This window comes from Halichoeres trimaculatus, unplaced genomic scaffold, assembly GCF_033239565.1.
Source record: "Halichoeres trimaculatus isolate MK-OKI-2021-1 unplaced genomic scaffold, fHalTri1.1 fHalTri1_scaffold_18, whole genome shotgun sequence".
Lineage (NCBI taxonomy): Eukaryota > Metazoa > Chordata > Actinopteri > Labriformes > Labridae > Halichoeres > Halichoeres trimaculatus.
Window position 1 is genome coordinate 3,980,146 of NW_027437196.1, and position 17,820 is coordinate 3,997,965.

General features: G+C 42.0%; 1 protein-coding gene across 1 annotated transcript in view; it reads right to left on the reverse strand.

The window, feature by feature from the left end:
- The window catches only part of drosha (drosha ribonuclease III), a 176,415-nt gene that overhangs the window by 10,142 nt on the left and 148,453 nt on the right, over nt 1-17,820 (reverse strand). Inside the window, exons 28-31 of the mRNA XM_074693775.1 lie at nt 16,778-16,860; nt 15,343-15,446; nt 7,619-7,711; nt 3,630-3,676 (exon numbers count right to left, since the gene is read on the reverse strand). Coding sequence (XP_074549876.1) covers nt 3,630-3,676; nt 7,619-7,711; nt 15,343-15,446; nt 16,778-16,860 — 327 coding nt within the window. The remainder of the gene's footprint in view (nt 1-3,629; nt 3,677-7,618; nt 7,712-15,342; nt 15,447-16,777; nt 16,861-17,820) is intronic.

Sequence of the window (17,820 nt, forward strand, 5' to 3'; positions counted from 1 at the left end):
CATTGTTTTCAAATGGGGGTATGCAGGATTAAAGAATGTATGTTCGAAAAATAGCAACCAGGCAAAATTCCTTTAACACAGGGATTCCCAAAGTGTGGTGCCACTAGGGGGTGCGTGACTTAAGTGTAATGGCAACTGAGCACCATTATTTACTGATAATTTATCAATAAATAAAAACATAAATAATCAAATAAATAATTCAAACACTTTTTAATTGGGGTTAATAGTTTAAATATTTAAATGCTGCATTATAATGACTGCTACTCATTACTCTGTGACCAAACTTGACTTTCAGTATTAATGTCATTGAATTGCTCTGGTTATTCCCCCCACTGTTTCTAATGTGAGAGCTCATTGAGCCCATTAATGTACATTCTGTTTGGTGTTAACAGTAGCCTGTTTTATTAAACTTGATACCGTATTTGTGGCTACAAAAACTATGCCTTTTCTGTTTTTATGTTTTGGGCATTTCGGGAGGTGAATAAGCCAAGTCAGGGAATAAAATCAGGTGCGCAGCCAGAAAAGTTTGGGAACTGCTGCGTTAACATATTGTATTCAATCAGTGTTTGAATCAAATATGAGTTTAGGTTCATTGTTGTATCCAATAGGTTATTCAGTTCTATCATACCCCACAAAAGTAAGAGTTTCTCTCATACCAGGAATGCTACTGAAAACACTGAGATGTGCTGAAGACGGGATTTTTCCTTTTGGAGGGATTTACATCCAAAAGTTGGAACCCACCCAATGCATTGCAATTTTTCTGCAGGTTGTCAATAGTTGCATGAAGCATATCTTCAGTGGCATTTTTACCTTTTTTTGTGTGTGTTGGCAAATCTTTTATCTATTATTAAGTCTATATATATTTTTTGTGAAGAAAGTTTATCTATGATTAAGGTAACAATTTTGGTTTGAAAGCACCTCTTTGTTTTGATACCAGCAGAGGACACTTAAAGGTGACAATTATTTCTTTATGCACAAATCTTTCATTTTCAACACGACTGTAGTTCGAGGAAAAAATGCTACAGCAGTGTAACATGTTCACTTAAAGTTTGTTCTGCAATGGTGGCATTCCAGGTGCTTAGAGTGTGAAAAAGCGCAGGAACATAAATAGGTATATTAAGTTAAAAACAAAAAGAGCAATTGACTTGGTGTGGTAGCAGGAGACGGACTTTGTTTGATCGCAGCCATAACAAGAGCATTTCCGGTGGTATCGTCATCTCCAGAAAATGAAGTGAGTAAAATCTATAAAACGATAGTGGCACCAACTAGCACAAACTAAGCCCAAACAAACGGTACCATCTCGGGTCTATCTGGAGGAAATAGGGCTGGATGACATTATTGGCAGAAATTAAAGTGTCAACAACTAAAAAAATCATAGTATTATAAACAAAACTTTCTACGGCACAAAGCACAAACGAAACAGACTATTTTACACAAATAGTAGATGTCGAAAAAGACTTGAGTAACCTGCACCTTCAGGAAACCAAAGGTAGACCTCAAAAAATGACGTTGAAAGGATGTCCTTTCAACCTTTCTGAGCAGTGGGGAGTTCTGATTCTATTTTCCACAAAACAGGAGTCCCTGGACTATCAACTGCTACCTCAAAAACTAGTTTGGTTGTTCCTTTGTGCGACTACGGCGGAGAAACTAAGGAGTTCCAGTGATGAGCTTCTCCTGTAAAACCTTAAACCTGGTCTGGCGCTGCTCATTATGTCAGTTTGTTGTTGTAGTCAAGATGAATACCATCTGTTTTTAACACAGTTTGTTTTATTTTGAAAATAACTGGGTGCTTTATGTGACTTCCTGTTGCGCTCAGTCTGCTCTCAGAAAATTGATGCAGTGTTGCTCCAGCATCCGGCAAAAAACAGCGGTCTTGGATCTCAGATCTGACGCTGAGACGTAACAGAGCAGCGCCCGTGTGCGTTAACACACTGAATTAAACTGAAACCTGTCAGATCTGATGCTGTATTCTGGCCGTGGGCACAAACCAAAGAGGAAACATCACCCCAAACAGACTCACCTGTAAAGGATTGGCAGACTATTGAATAGCGTGTTCTGTGAGGTAAAATACTCCCACTGTTTTCCAGCTTTGAAGCCAATGATGTAACGCCTGCTTCTGGTTAAAAAGAAAGATCTTACCATACCAGGAAGAAAAAAGAGAAAAGCTACTCCTTCAGCCGGCTTCACTTTAATGTTGTCAGACAGATTTAATAACAGTCAGAGCCTGTCAGTGGGAAAAAAGCTTCTTTTAGTGGACGCACTTTAATGGGGCACATTTGCTCTGAAGATTATAATAGAGTTTGTTCCTACTCTATTATTAATAAGACTAATATTTGGTGCTATCTAAATAATTGACGGCCTCACCTCAGGTACTCTGGGTGAAAGGAGAGAGTACATCAGGCTTTCGGGGAGAGTCGTAAATTAAGTGACTCTCCAAAGTCAAACAAAGTCCCTGAACTGGGAGCGTTTCGCGAAGACTTGTAGTGCCGATTTTAAATCAACTGACCTTTTAAAAGGCATTGCTAATCTAGTCACATGAAACAGCAATTTATGAGGGGGGAAATGTTCATTTACTCGCAATGAGCATCTATCAATCATGGTGACAGAGGTGTACACTGGGGAGAGGAAATGGGAGGAATTAAGGGAGGGAGGAAGACACAGGAGGGAGAGCGTGTGCACTGAACTACGCCCCCTGATAAGAGAGGAGGGAGGAGGAAAGGAGAGGAGGCAGGGAGAGGCCTTTTAATAATAACACCCTCATGCTAATGTTTCATAAAACGCTAAAACTTGGGCGCACAAACAGTATCAATCACAAATGGCTGGAGGCCTCATTTACGAGCCAAATGGAATCAAAGCTTGACCTCCCTGCCCTCTGCAACTTTCACAGTCCTGCTCCAACAAAGCCATTTGTGTTCACCTCCAGCTAATTAGTCGAGAGGAGAACACATTGTACTTCTGATTAATGCGTTGGTCACAGCGGCAGCAAAGAAAGGCCAGTCCAAAATATCACCCAACTCTTTCCACGCTCTGTCGCTATTAAGCATCTGCATGGAGCTGAAGAGCCGATGATGGAAATAGCTCATGAATGTGTTTCTGAGAGCGCTGTAATTGTGTTTTTACTTGGCAGTGAACAAGACACGCTAAATGCCTAAAACCCACTATCTATCCTCCTTAAGTGGTGTTTGATGACAAGATGAAAACAAGCCAAGGGTTGAAGCAGCGCATAGGGAACACGTCAGGCACGCTCCTTCAAATGTGAAGAGGAGCGCCGAGCAGGGAGCGTGAAGCCTCGCACTCCAAAAGGACTCAAAACACCACAACAGAAACTTCAGTCCTCGACACCAACTTCCCCCAGCCCAAAGGGATGATGGATGCGCTCGAGGAGGCGTCCTTGTTTTAGTGCTTCTCCATCCCTGGCTAGGCCTCGCGCCTGTGCTCTGGGCTAGCACTTCAAACAGCCTAATGTCCTATATGTCGCAGCCAACCGGCTGCTCGGGCCACAGCGCTCTGCCAGCCATCTTGCATACTGTACAGCCAAGGCTAATATTCAACACCGAGGCTTAAAGTGTGAATATGAGTGTGTGAGAGTGTGTGTGTGTGTGTGTGGGGTGGGCAGCCAAACAACTCACATTTTTCAAGCGCATCCATCGCAGCTCCCATTTCCGCCTGTTGGATACTAGATTAGAAATATTTGAAAAGGAGACAGAGAAAAAGAGGGGAGAAAAGGTCTTTAGCATATTCAATATGTCCCTTTTTTGAATTTCTGTCAAATGGAAAAAAAAGAAAAAAAAAAAACGGAGACCCGATACTGAGCGGATTATCAAAACTGCTTTATATTTGTTTTGAGAGAGGCCTTTTGCCAAACAATCCCAGGTAACACAGTGCACACATTTCAAAAAGGTAAGCCTATTGGCGGCTCCGCGCCGGGCACTGTTTACGCCTGCGATTCGCCGTCCCTCCGTATATTTTATGTGCCGTGTGATCATAGCCCAGCGGCGGAGGTGGCTGGGAGCTTAAGTCATGTAAATACAAAAACAGTAAGCTGTCAAAGATCCTATGGAAGGGACAAAGTTATCGCCAGCTTAGAGCAAGAGAGAGCGCTTTCAAGTAGGGGGCCGTGGAGGGGATTTCCACATGTGGCGAGGGATGGCGGAGGGATGGCGGAGTAAGGGGGGGGTGAGAGATGTCGGATGGATTTAGGTTTCATTTCTCGCAGGCTCAGCTGCAGCTTTATTGTCAACCCTTCCAGCCATGAAAAGGCCTCTGTGCAGAGATTCACTTTCTTTACTCAACAAAAGAGTGAATGTGTGAGCGCAGACAAAGGTGTGCAGTCATAATAACACAAACAAACATGCACACAAACATCCCCGTCCCGCTGCGAGGACAATGACCCAGGTAGACGTACAGCAGGGTAAAGACGTATGTAGTCAGCCATTGATTTTGCAAGTTCTCCTACTTAGAAAGGTGAGAGAGGTCTGTAATTTTCATCAGAGGTACACTTCAAATATGAGAGACAAAATGAGAAAAATCAATCCAGTAAATCACATTGTAGGATTTTTAAACAAGCATATTGTGATTGTCACCAACACTTTAGCCTTACTTTAATGTTATACTTTCTTTCAGCAGACTGTCTGCTACAATTTGGTGTTAGTTGCAGGTTTTTACGATAAGTTGTTTCCTGACAGTGTTGAAAATGATGACGACCCAGTACTTATTTCATATTCCAGATCTTAGTATCCAGAATATTGTCAGGATCTGGATCGTACTTTTACATCTGTCAGAAATTATGGTGACCTCGTCTTGTCTGGTCTTGTCTTGGAAAGCAATCCGACCATTTATGGTGGATTTATATACACATATGGTGAAAACGACCCTATCGCATAGTTTTGGGTTTTTTGCTCACCGTTCTCGTGATCATTTTGACCCCACAGGATGAGATCTTAGGCCCCAGATGGTGAGAGATAATCAATGGTATTGTTTGTCTTCCGTTTTCTTCCAGTTGCTCCCACAGTTGATTTCTTCACACAGTTTGGAGTCTGTGGCTGTTTTCCAAACCAACAACTACATACTACATACTACGTACTACGTGTGAATGTAGTATGTAGAAGGCACAACATACTACCTACTGCTTTTGCTTGTAGTATGTAGTCTGACTGTTCTGTTGAGTCTGTTTTGCAGTATACTACTCTGGTTTTCAGTTTTGGAAGGCGGGGCTACAGCTGATTTTTTTTTTTCTATCTAGATTGTAACATTTTTGATGTTTTGTTTATCATACCACAACAGAAACATCAAATTTGATTTTTAATCTTACACCAAAGTTATATAATTTATTTTTAAAAAAATCTGAGAGGGATTGACTGTTTGTTTTTACAACGGCTGGAAAAAGCACTTCCCTATAATCCATGTATGGTTAAAAAAAAAGATAATTTTGGTTTACAAGGTCTCTAATCAATTTGTAGAAGTAAACACCTCTTTTCCATCTAGAAGTGACAAGATTTACTTGTGTTTCTTTTTCGTTACTTCACTTCTGTCTCACAGACCATCTAACGTTAGTGCTGTTGTATTGTAGTTATAGCGCTGACTCATTCCAGTAAATGGCGGTAATTCACCAAAACCTGCCACCCACATTGACAAATAGCATTAGTGCTGTGCACTGTGGGAAACAGTTTGCCAGGAAGACTGGTCCGTTGCATACCGAGAAATGTTTCTGGATCAGTAGGACATCCAGGGTTTTGCACATTCTCGCTTACTGACTACTACAGACTGAATGTCAGCCAAAATAGGAGATACTGCTAGTATAAGTAGGCAGTTTGGAAAACAGCCTGACTGTTTGAGGCTGTGGACAGGTGACTTTTATACTGATAACCAGTTCCAACAGCTGCTATTAACACAGGTAATAAGTGGAGGACAGAAGAGCTTCTTAAAGGAGAAGTTACAGGTCTGTGAGAGCTAGAAATGTTGCTCGTTTGTTATTGACCAAATACTTATTTTCCACCATAATTTACAAATACATACTTTAAAAATCCTACAAAGTTACTTCCTGTACTCTTTGTCTCATTTTGTTTCTCAAATAGGGATGGGTACCAAAGTAGGTACTTTTATTGTCCTTTACCATTTTTTTTACTTTTTTACGTTGCTAGGCGCTGCCAAAGTAGCTGCCTGTTGCAGCAGCTCACTCTTCTTCTGGAGTGGATCATCACTTTGTATGGTTCATTGTTGGTCATGGATGCCAAACTTTTTGTGGCTTCAGTGATATTTTTACTACTTTTCTCCTGTGTTTGTCTGGAGATCCTACATGTAACCATGGCTGCATCGTTTACATGTGAAATTAGCTGTTAGCAGCCTGTAGCATGTCAATGCTAACTAGTGTAGGGCTTGATGATTTCCCTCAAGGTGAGGAGGAGGAGGTGAGGACGACGTGCTGGTTCTCGGGTGTGAGCTGGGAGGTGACGACGTGGACCTGTCCTTCCATCCATTGTTGTTGGGAACGTGGGATCCAGCTCCGGGGGATGGACGAGCTAGCTGTGCTAACCCAGCGGCATCGTGCTGTTCACGGACGTGAACACGGAGCTAACATCGGACGCAGGCGCCACATTGGAGGAGCTTCGCCTGCTGTGGGCAGACAGGATCCAGGAGACAGACTGAACAGACTGCTGAAGAAGCTCAGTCCTGGACCCTGTGGAGGTGGAGACTGGCTGGGCTGGAGAGTGGTGGACGGGATGTCGTCATCTATTTTCTTGTGGACCTTTTTGCACTTTCTATACACTTTCTTACTTTTGTTTTCTTGATTGCTGCTGTGACTCCCAAATTTCCCCTTGGGGATAAATGAAGTTATTTAAGTTAAGTTTTAATAGTTTATAGGTAAGGACAGTATTCTAGGGGTGGATAAAAATATTGACGAATCGATGCATCAAAATAATGCCTCGCCCAATTCAATATCAATTCAGAAAATCCTCTGAATCGATTCATCTCCTGGCAAATGGGGGGGAGCGTTGTAAGGATGAGGGCCACGATAGACCAAACGTCAAAAAATGTCAGCCAAAGCAGCAGCAGAAGCATAAAGCCAGGTCCTTCAGCTTTAAAGTCTGATGTTTGGGTTGTTTTATTGCTCCAAAAGGAGAGGTGACGTCCCACATATGTTCACATGGGGCATGAAAATCGATAATTGAAGCATTGAAATCGTATCTAATCGAATAGCAACCAGGCATCAGTGCTGTATTGTTTGAAATGTGAAAGGCACCCATCCCTACTCACATACTGAAAATGACAGACCTCTCTCATCTTTCTCAGTAGGAGAACTTGCAAAATCAGTGTCTGACTAAATGCTTTTTTCTGCCCCGCTGTAAATACAGCCTTAGATGCAGTGTCGCCTGGTCACAGACTCTTCTCCTACACAAAGTGATATTTCCATAACGCAATTTACGTCAAATCAATAATGAATCGATTCATTTTCATTCTGCATAATGTCTCTCCCGATAGAATAGGCCAACAAGAGCTTAATTGCTATAATAAACACCATCAATAAAGCACAGCCATTATTCTCGGGCCCATTAGCGGCGCATTGAGAAGTGGAGCGCCTTGTTCTGTGTGTCTTATTATATTGTACTGTCTCACTCACCTTGGGCCTTTGCCACAGCCGATTCGCTCCCCTTTGAAATACACCGCCACGGTGTAGGTGCGGGCGTGTGAGGGCCCCACTGTCTGCAGGGTCCTGCAAATCCAAACACAGAAATATTGGATGAGAGGCAGAAGGCAGGGGTTGAGAAATAATAAAAATACACAGGAGAGAGGCACAAGGACGCTCAGGGACATTGTCCTTCAGAGAAATAACAAGAAAAAGCAAGCGAGTTACAAAGGAGAAAAAAAAAAGGTTTTCAATTGGAACAAATATAATTCATCTCAAGCGGCGGGTTGAGAGGAGGGGGAATAGCTCTTTGATTCAGTGGTGTGCTTTGAGAGCGAGCACAAGCCATCTGAGGGACATATAAACAACTTTTAAAGCCTTCCAAACTCCCCACACCCATCATCTTCAGATAGCAAGATCTGAGTCCGGTAAGAAATCTACAAAAATGACATGTCGGGAGAGGAACTGAAGTAAAAGAATGACAATACTCTTTGAGAGACCCGTGAGTGTTTGGTGCGCTAGAAGGGTAAACAAAGAAAAAGCAAAGGAGGAGCCAAGTCGTGAGGATGACGGGGGAATATCACTCAGTCAATTTACAGATGTACCTCATTTAAAAGGAATCAGGCTGTCAGTCCTGCTGGGACACCAGTACAAGACAGCAGACAAAACTTGGGAGATGTTAGAAATGTTAACATTAGCATAAACACCCCAGACCCAAGCTGTGAGTCACCTAAATTATTCACAGACAATTTACTTATTTCAGGAGAGCAATCCATTTTTAATGCAATGTGGTCACTTATGGCACTTTATCAATAATTCAGCCTTTCCTTTCTCACTTACAAATGAAGAGGCACATAGCATGTGTGCAGCAAATAAGACTCTTGTGCGCGACGTTTTAAGCCAAATCTCAACGGGGAGAGCGTGTCACTTGGAATTATCACGCTGCTAAAATAACACAAAACGAGACGGAATGAAAAGGAAATCTGCGAGCTGTTGGGAAGTTGTCAACTTCAAGGCTGCGCACAGATGGAAGTGTGCGAGGGAGAAAGAAACAGCACCGTAGAGGGTCTGTACAAGCTTGGGCTCACACTAAAAGCAGCTACTTACTGTCTGAGGCCATTCTCTGCACAATGTGGAGGAGTGTATATACACGCTCCCTGGTGTGTCCTACCCAGACGAGATGTACAATAAAGCGATGGTGCTGGGGTTGAGGTGTGAATCTGTCATCAGGCAGACACATTCACTGGGGAACCTTTAGCGAGGGGCTCGGTGCATTAACTCCCATCCTCTCCCCCCTCGTCGTGCCCTTTTCCTGCCCTCCTGCCATCATTTAGGCTCCCCCGTCTGATCTCACACTCTGCTCACACCCCGCTTTGCCACTTTTTACACTTGTAAAGCAAATTCAGACCTTCAACTATCCACCCGCTCTTATAAAAGGCTCTTGGAAAAGTGCAAATCTGGATAGTTTTTAAGATCAGAAGCGAAAATTTCTTCCAAGGTCCTCCTGGGGGTTTTAATAAAATAAAATAAAAAAATTAATATTCTTTCTCAAAGACAAAGAGAAAATAAAGAGGGCAGCTGAGCAAATAACGTCCTATAGCTGTTAGCAAAGGTAGGACAGTCTTTAAAAACAGAATATGATCACGCATTAGGGATGCACGATCAATGTGCATGTATCAATATTGGTATCGGCCGATGTTTGTCATTTTTTTTTACATATCAGTATCGGCAGACATGCTATTGGTATTGGCCAATATTTACTCATTAGCTTCCAGCATTTTCAGAGCATCTTGAACAATCTTTCAAGACCCAAATATTATTGTTTTCTCTGACTATGTTAACACCAAAGCTACCTAAGAAGAGTGGACTCTCTTCTTATGTCTCTCTTCCTGTTTTTGATCCAAAAAACAGACAAAACTTACTTACATTATGATAGCATGATATAATGCTGGGGCCAAATGCTATTCTCCCCATTATCTCTGATATTTCCGATTTTTGCGATTTGTAGTTCCCTTTTTAAAAAACAGACTAAGTTAAAAAGTTAACTGGTGATAATGATGTTGACGGACTATATCAGGAGCCATATTATCCCCCCCAAAAAAGCAGATCCAGATCATGTGAGAGTCAGTTTTTAGGATTTATTCAGGGGGATCTGACTCAACTTTTTTCCAACCCAGCTTATGAACACAGTCTGGAGTGAAGGATTTAAATTTAAGAAAAAAAAAAAAGAAAAAAGAAAAAAAAACTAATTAATTGAACAAAAAAATCACGATTTAAAATTGTCAAACAAAAAATTCAGATACTATGATACAACATTTTTTCCCCCTATATAATGCTGAATCCAATGGTATTTCCCTACCCTCTTACATTGATTAGCATGAAATTAATGCTGCTAAGGAATGAGCTATAAACCCATGTTTGCTATTGTACATTGTAGCTAATGGTTTATCAAATGTTTTGCCTGCCCGACAAAGTATAGCAGTAAAAAAACAGACTTCTTTTTTCTGAAAAGGATTTTTTGGTGGACACTGAAGCTAAACTGCCAAAAGAAAAAAGACTTAAAAGCAGCAGGAGGCGAAACAGGAGAGTGATCGAGCATAGGCTAAAGTTTGTTCCAGTCCACAGTCAGCAGTTATTCTGCATGGGTCTGTTCGAACTTGAGAGTCTATCAAAAAAAATGAAGAGTGAGGTTACGTTAGCTCTGATTGGTAGATGACTGTCAGGACATAATCAGGATTCGCTAACGTAATATGTCTTAGTGCACCAAGCTGTGAGTAGCGCCACATGTAGCTGGCTACTTAACTTCCCTACAAAGTGAGTTTACAAAGTTCATTTGTGGTCACATTTCAAACAATAAATAAATAAATACCTTACTGCTTTGCTTTGCGTCCTGTAAAAAGATGTCTTGAACAAGGAAAAGCAGTGTTCAAAACAATATCGGATCTCTATTCATTTACTGCAACTGCTAGTGCTCATGGGAAACAGAGTCTCTATCAAAGGTGAATGCTAGCTTTTCTTTATAGTCCTTACTGCATCTTTAAATTTTCTTAAGGCCCATTTATACTCCCTTTTACTCCCTTCCGTGTGTCCTTTACATTGGAATTGCTGTTAACCAATACATCCACCAGGGGGTGCAGCCCGGAGTCAAAAGTTTAAGGTTACAACAAACTCAAAAACAAACATTGTGACTGAGGACGAGGTATTGCTAATGCACCTCTTGCATAAAAGACAAAACAGAGGCGGTTGTTGGCGAGGCAGTTAAATACATCGCAAAAGTTCTGCCAGTGTTTTACTCAAGCTACGTATTGGGTAGTAACAGCAACACTACCTCCATGGGTTCCAGTGGTACTGCTTTGTTTGGTCCATATCTGTAAACTTTATGGAAATGTGCAGAAATATGGACAAAATAAGCACAGAGCAGAGACAGAAGGCTCGATCAGTATCAGGATCCATATGTAACGTTAAGCATAAATGGGGCTTTATTTGTTAGCTATCCGTCGAATCTGGGGCTTACGCTACTGTTGGAGAAAAATGGGAATCTTTCCTTTAATTTAATCTAAAGCTTTCAAATGTTTCCTAATTACTTTTCAGACTCTTATTGTATGATTGGCAAATCTAAGAGAACAACTCAGAGTAAAGTATGAAAGCCTTGATCTATTAAGTCCTTTAAGTCAGCAAGTATTTGTGCTTTCCACTGTCATGACCTTAAAAGTTAGTTTAAACGCAGTTGTATTTTGCAGCAAATGGTTTTTCAAATATGGTGTCTTACCTTGAACTATCCGCTGATTTTTATCCAAGTTTTATTTCCCATAATACTTCACTTATTCACTTATCTACTTGTAAGTGGACTGACTCTGTTTCTTAGATTACATACAACAGGACGTGTTCCTTCAACACCATGTTAGAAGAGCTTTTCAGCATGACACAGATAGGAAATCAGCCGTCTACTGAATGCAGTAAATCGACCAGTAGGAGTGAGGTCATAAGGCGGTCAAGGGAGCTCTCATGATATTGACTGTTCCAGTTTGTTCTTCGATTACGAACAAAGCACGAAGCTGTATCACATGAGGCTGCTGCAGTCCCTTCACATCAACAATGAGTCTTTTTACGTAAGCTGTTGCCCACTCCTGCTCCAGTCTGTGTGTGTGTGTGTGTGTGTCAAGGTGTTGAAATTCAAGTCAGCAAGGAGCACTTATTTGTTTCTCATTCACGTCCTTTCGGGCAATAGAGTCGGAGGGAAGTGTTGATTGTAGTGTCAGAGTTGTGCTGTGTCAAAAATCACCATCCGTTGAGCGGATAGACGGAATAATAAACAGAGGAATGCTGCAAAGATATTCAGATAAACACAAAGAAGGCAGAAAGGGAGAAAGGGAACTTATTTATCGCTGGATTGTGGAGTTCAACGTGTCTCTCCAAACACCTTACACGTCCAGCTGACCCCTTTTTTTCCCCTCTGAGAAAACACTGTTTGTCAGTTTCCATAGTGACAAACACACCGCCTCATGCCGGTTCTGAAAAGCAGTCTGTCAAATGACACTTGCTCCTTGACCTTTTGTCAAATAAGAGATCTCTTTGGGTGTGTTTACTTATCACAACAACAGAGACCTTTACACAGCTATTCACAATGTTCAGGGCCCCACAGGGAAGAAAAGTCCTGTAAATGAAGTTTGTGCCACTTCATTTCTCTGAATGTGAGCCCAAGGTCCATGTGACCCTTGACTGGGCCCACTTATACCCACACTGGGTCATGTTGAATGAAGAGCCTTGAGAAATGAATCATGTAAACATGCACATGTTTAGGTTGAATAAAGGCTCAACATGTATTCTTTAAAAACTGAAAAGGGCAAACTGTTGAGCACAATAAGCGATGAATGGTATAAAGAAAATTACCCACAATGACTGTTGCTTATACTGAACAGAGGCGGCATTTATATACATTATGTTCATGGTACCACTGATTACTATCAATGCTACAATTGTAGGTTTTTTCTGGTCACAGTTTCATAAAATGCTGTTAGCAGCTATGTAGTTGCAAATTCAGCTTGCTAATATGTGAAGAGAGAAAGAGCTAAACAAGTTTGGTGAAATTTGTAGATAACAAGTTAAAATGACTAGAAAAAGAAAGATAAAGAGTCTGAACAGTCAGCAAAAAAAAACAACTGTAAACTCAGAGAAAGTTTTGGAAAAAGTTAAAGACAAACAGCCAAAAACATTTACCCAGATGTAGTGGTTAAGAAGCTGAAATTAAGAGATTAAATGATTAAAAGCTAAAAAGTGTTAATTAAAAGTTCTTTAAAAAGATGTTCAGTACCACAAGGTTGTTTCTTTTTTCAAAAAAGCTGCCAGACCTTAGAAAAGTAGTGGTAAAAGTTACCCTACCTGTTCAAATGAACTTCTAGCTCCAGCAAAATTAGTGAGTCTACCTTAACTCTTTACAACTCAATTTTACACATAAGTTTTAACACTTGACAAAATGAGTAACCCTAACTTTCAAGACTGGATGGCCCACCTGGTAGAATAAGCTACCCTACCTGCTCAAATGAACCACTCACTCCACAAAAATGAGCTACCTTATTTGTCACAATGAGCAAAAGCCATTCTGACTACCTTACCTGCCAAAATCAACTAAAGATGCCCTGGCTATTGTACTTGTTTAAATAAGGTTGACCAGACCTGACTGCCTTACCTGTCACAATATGCTTTTTTAACCTTGCTACCTCACATCTTGAAATTTGCTGCATTTGACTTGATCATGCTTACCTCTTGAAATGAACAGCTTTTGACTTGACTGCCCTACCTGTCACATTTAGCTAACGCTAACCTGAGTACCTCATTTAGTAAACTGAGCCATTTTGACCTGGCTGCATTACCTCTTGAAATGAGCTTGTCCCCACCAACCTGCTTGACCTAGCCTGGATACCTTACCTGCCAAAATGACCGAAAGATGTCATGGCTACTGTACTTGTTCAAATATGCTAGGGCAGACATGCCTGCCTTACCTTTAACAATGTGCTATTTGTAATCTCATTACCTTATCTTTTGAAATTTACTGCATTTGACCTGATCAAGCTTACCTATTGAAATGAACAACTTCTGACTTGACTGACCTACCTGTCACAATTAGCTAATGCTAACTAGACTACCCTATTAAGTAAACTGAGCCATTTTAACCTTCCCCCATTACCTCTTGTAATTAGCTTGTCCCAACCCTGCAAACTTACCTATTAAACCTGCTTGAACTGACCTGGATACCTTACCTGCCAAAATCACCTAAAGATGCCTTGATTATTGCACTTGTTTAAATAAGCTACAGCAGACATGAGTGCCCTACCTGTCACAATGAGCTATTTTTAACCTCACTACCTCACCTCTTGAAATTTGCTGCGTTTGACCTGATCAAGCTTACCTCTTGAAATGAGCAACTTTTGACTGGACTGCTTTACCAGCAACAAATAGCTAACCCTAACCAGACTACCTTGTTTGGTAAACTGAGCCATTTTGACCTGGCTGCCTTACCTTTAGAAATGAGCCTGTCCCAGCCTTGCTAACGTACCTATCAAAGCTGTTTGACCTGACCTGGATACCTTACCTGTCACAATAAGGAAAAGCCACCTTGCCTTTTTATCTGGGTACCTTACCTGTTATTATAATAAATACTTGACCTGGATACCCTTCCTATCAAAACTAGCTTTCCCCAATTTTTCTGACTTACCTTTTAAACTTGCTTGGCCTGACCTACCTGTCGAAATAAGGACAGCCACCTTGCCTGTAATAATAAGAAACTTTTTATCCGGCTACCTTACCTGTCACAATGAGCTACATTTGACCTAGCTACCTTATCTGGAAAAAATAGCTTATCCCAATCTTGCTAACTTACCTATCAAACTTGCTTGACCTGACCTACCTGTCGAAATGAGAAAAAGCCACCTTGCCTGTGAAAATGAGATACTTTTATCTGGGTACCTCACCTGTTAGAGTGAGCTGAACCTGGCCTGGATACCTTACCTATTAAAACTAGCTTTTTTTCCAATCTCGCTAACTTACCTGTTAAACTTCACTGACCTGACCTGGATACCTTACCAATCAAAGTGAGGGAAAGCATCCTTATCTGTTGAAATGAGATGCTTTTCATCTGGATACCCTACCTGCCAAAATGAGTCAGAATAAGCTACCTAAGCTGCTCTATAAGTAAGGATAAGCCACCTGGTCTGTCAGAATGGGTCACACTACCTGACAGACTTAGCTGCTGAGGTATCCCACTCGACAAACTGAGCTTCTCTACCTGAAAAAAAGAAATTGCTTCACCTGAAAGAAAGAGTAACTCCAACTTACAAGTGCCTTTTTCAGAATGATCTCAAACACTTGAAACATTTGACTTCCCTACCTGAAAGAACAGGCAACCCATCTGTTAGAATGAGCTCTCTTACCTGACATACCAAAACAGTCAGGAACTGTTTTATTACCAATTTCTTCTCCATCTTTTCATCTTTTTTTAGTACCTCTAGATCCATTTAACCTACAAAAATATTGTTTTGAAAAAGGCTGGTTTGAACTTGGATAGTGATTTTGAAAGTGGACTTTGGTGAAGGGCAGACTCTCCAGGCTCTAACAATAAACAATACACACCGTAAACTTGAGGTTAATAAAATGCCTCTCCTGGCAGATTAAAACCCTTTTTTTAAAACTCCCCTAAAGGAAGCTTTAAATGTTTCTCTTACTTGTACAGGGGGATATCAGGCTCCTTGCCCTCAGTCCTCAGGGTCAAACAGCACTGCTGCAGCTGAGACTTGGGGTCATTCCAGTCCTGGTTCAGAATAAACTCCTGAAACAGAAAAAAAACCGAACACAAATGTGATAAAACTTCTTTCTACACAAACTCCTATAAAGACTCAGAGAGCAGGAAACGAACCGCCTTCGTCGCTGATGCTTTTATTTCATTCTTGCCTTGACCCTCTCTGCCATTTTTACCCCCTCCTTCTGCACTCACTTATTTGCTCTCTCCCTGACTGGCTTTCCATCTGTGTCTTCACGGTGAGTACAAATCACTGGCTACTTAAGACAAAAGCCAATCCCTGGCCAGATATAAAGAGCGTCTGGGAGTCTCCCAGGTGTGCAGCCCTGATACATTTCTCTTATCCAATGGGGACTTCTAAAAGCCCTTCCATTAACAGGGAAGCAGCCTTGTCATAAAAAGGCAGACTTTGAATCCAGAACTGTCTGCTCCTATTAATTTTCTACAAAGAGTGCTTCTGCTTCTGTTGCTAGCGCTCTCCTGCTCTGCTGCTTTACTGCCTCCCCCCAACCTCTCCATCTCTCTTGCTTTTGAGCTTTACTTTCCCTTTTCTGCTTCCCACTTTCCCTCTCTCTGGGGGGCATCTCACCCCTTTAGCCCAAAGCAGAGAAATTAGGCTGTTTTGAAAAGAGCGTAGCATATAGCTGTGCTTTCTCTGTACGGGAGGGAGCGAACATAAGGAAAAAGAGCGTTTATGTCCCTGTTTTTCGCCTCTCTATTTCCATCCAAATTGGATGAAGCAGCACAGTGTGCAACGCTGTGGTTTCCACAAGGCTATGTAAGGAGACGTGCTGGCTGTTTCACAACTTTTTCTCTTGGAAGTGGAAATGAGGTGCTCTCTTGCAGCGACCATGACGCAAAGCTCAGCTCCTCCAGAGCTGGGATTCTCCCTGGAGAGGCACACCAAGACAGCAATTAGCATGGCATATCAGACCACTGCAGCATCTTCACAAGTAGAGGTCCACGCTGGGTGGGTACTCCTGCGCGAGCATGTGTGTGAGCGCTCCTCGGAGTGTGTGCGATACTTTTTTGGAGCTGTTGTGTCTGAATTTGCAGAATCTAGTGGTGCTTGAGGATAATTCCCGTCCTCCTTCGCTCACATCTGATCAGAGGAGTCAAGCTTCCTCGATCTGGACGCCATTATCGGCACTTCTTCTCCCAGCTCTGATTCCCGCTCAAGCTGACTAAAATAGCGACCGAGCCGACGTTCACCACTTCAGACCTCACGTCAATCGGAGCCCCATTAAGACCCAGCCATTACCTCCTTTCTCATCATCATCTCCCTGCTCCTTCCACGTCCACTCATCGATCACACACACACACACACACACGCCCGCACACAGTTATCAATAGGGGCTCACCTTCAGCCGCGGGAAGAAGCAGACGTTCATGAAGGTGTGCACATACTCCAGATCCTTATCAATGTAGAGCGCCGCGATGAAAGCTGCAGACAAAAAACAACACAAGGGGGGAAAAAAAGGCACTTATTTAAAACAGAAATCAATAAAAAGCTGGTGGATGATGTGCCACTTCTTTATCCCTGCTACAGTTGGCTCTCTTCCCGTTTCTAAAGTAAATAAAGCGAGCAGAGGAGGAAAATCAGCTGTGGCTCTTCACAGCAAAGTGGCTTGATGTTAGTGTAAACTATTTGAAAAGATGGCTCCGTGGTGCTGCTTTTTTTTTTCCTCCATCAAACAGGAAATGAGTAAAGCGAGGGCCACACAGAGTTCACAGAAACATCTTTATAATGTATAAGATAAAGCTGTACGTCAGGCTGAATCGAGAGTAACTGAGCTGAAAAAAAGAGCTGAAATGAAGCGGTAGGTGGTGGGTGTCATCTTCATCTCCTGGCCGTCCCTTTGTTTTCCTCCTCTATTAGCTGCCAGTGCATTTATTCATCTCAGTGACTAAGACAGTGGGACATGGGAGAGGAGTAATAGGTAATATTTCAGGAGGCCAGTGTGGGGCCTGCTGTAGCTGCAGGGCACGGCTGCTCATATGCCGAAGAGCTGCACTCATTTTCGGCGCTGACCCTCGTCCCCTCTCTGTGTCATCAACTCTGCTCTGGTCCCCACTCGGAGGGACCATTTGAAAGGCAAATGATATGAAGCTCTCGTATTAAGGTCCGCCTATTGAAGGCTGACCTGGAAACACATCAGTGCTTCTCTCCCTCTTTGTTTCTCCACTTCTGTCACCGTCAGCTCCTCCGTCGGCCTTTTCCCGTTCTGCTTTTACAGTTTCTGAACAAAGTTTTTAGAAGAGGAAACCTAATTTGTCTTCACCTGGATTTATTTGATGTAATACCCCGACAAACTCTTTAATAAAAGATCTCACCATCTGTTTCATATTTCCAGACGCCAGGACTCGGGGACTTTATGCATTTATAACAGAACTGTAGGCTAAG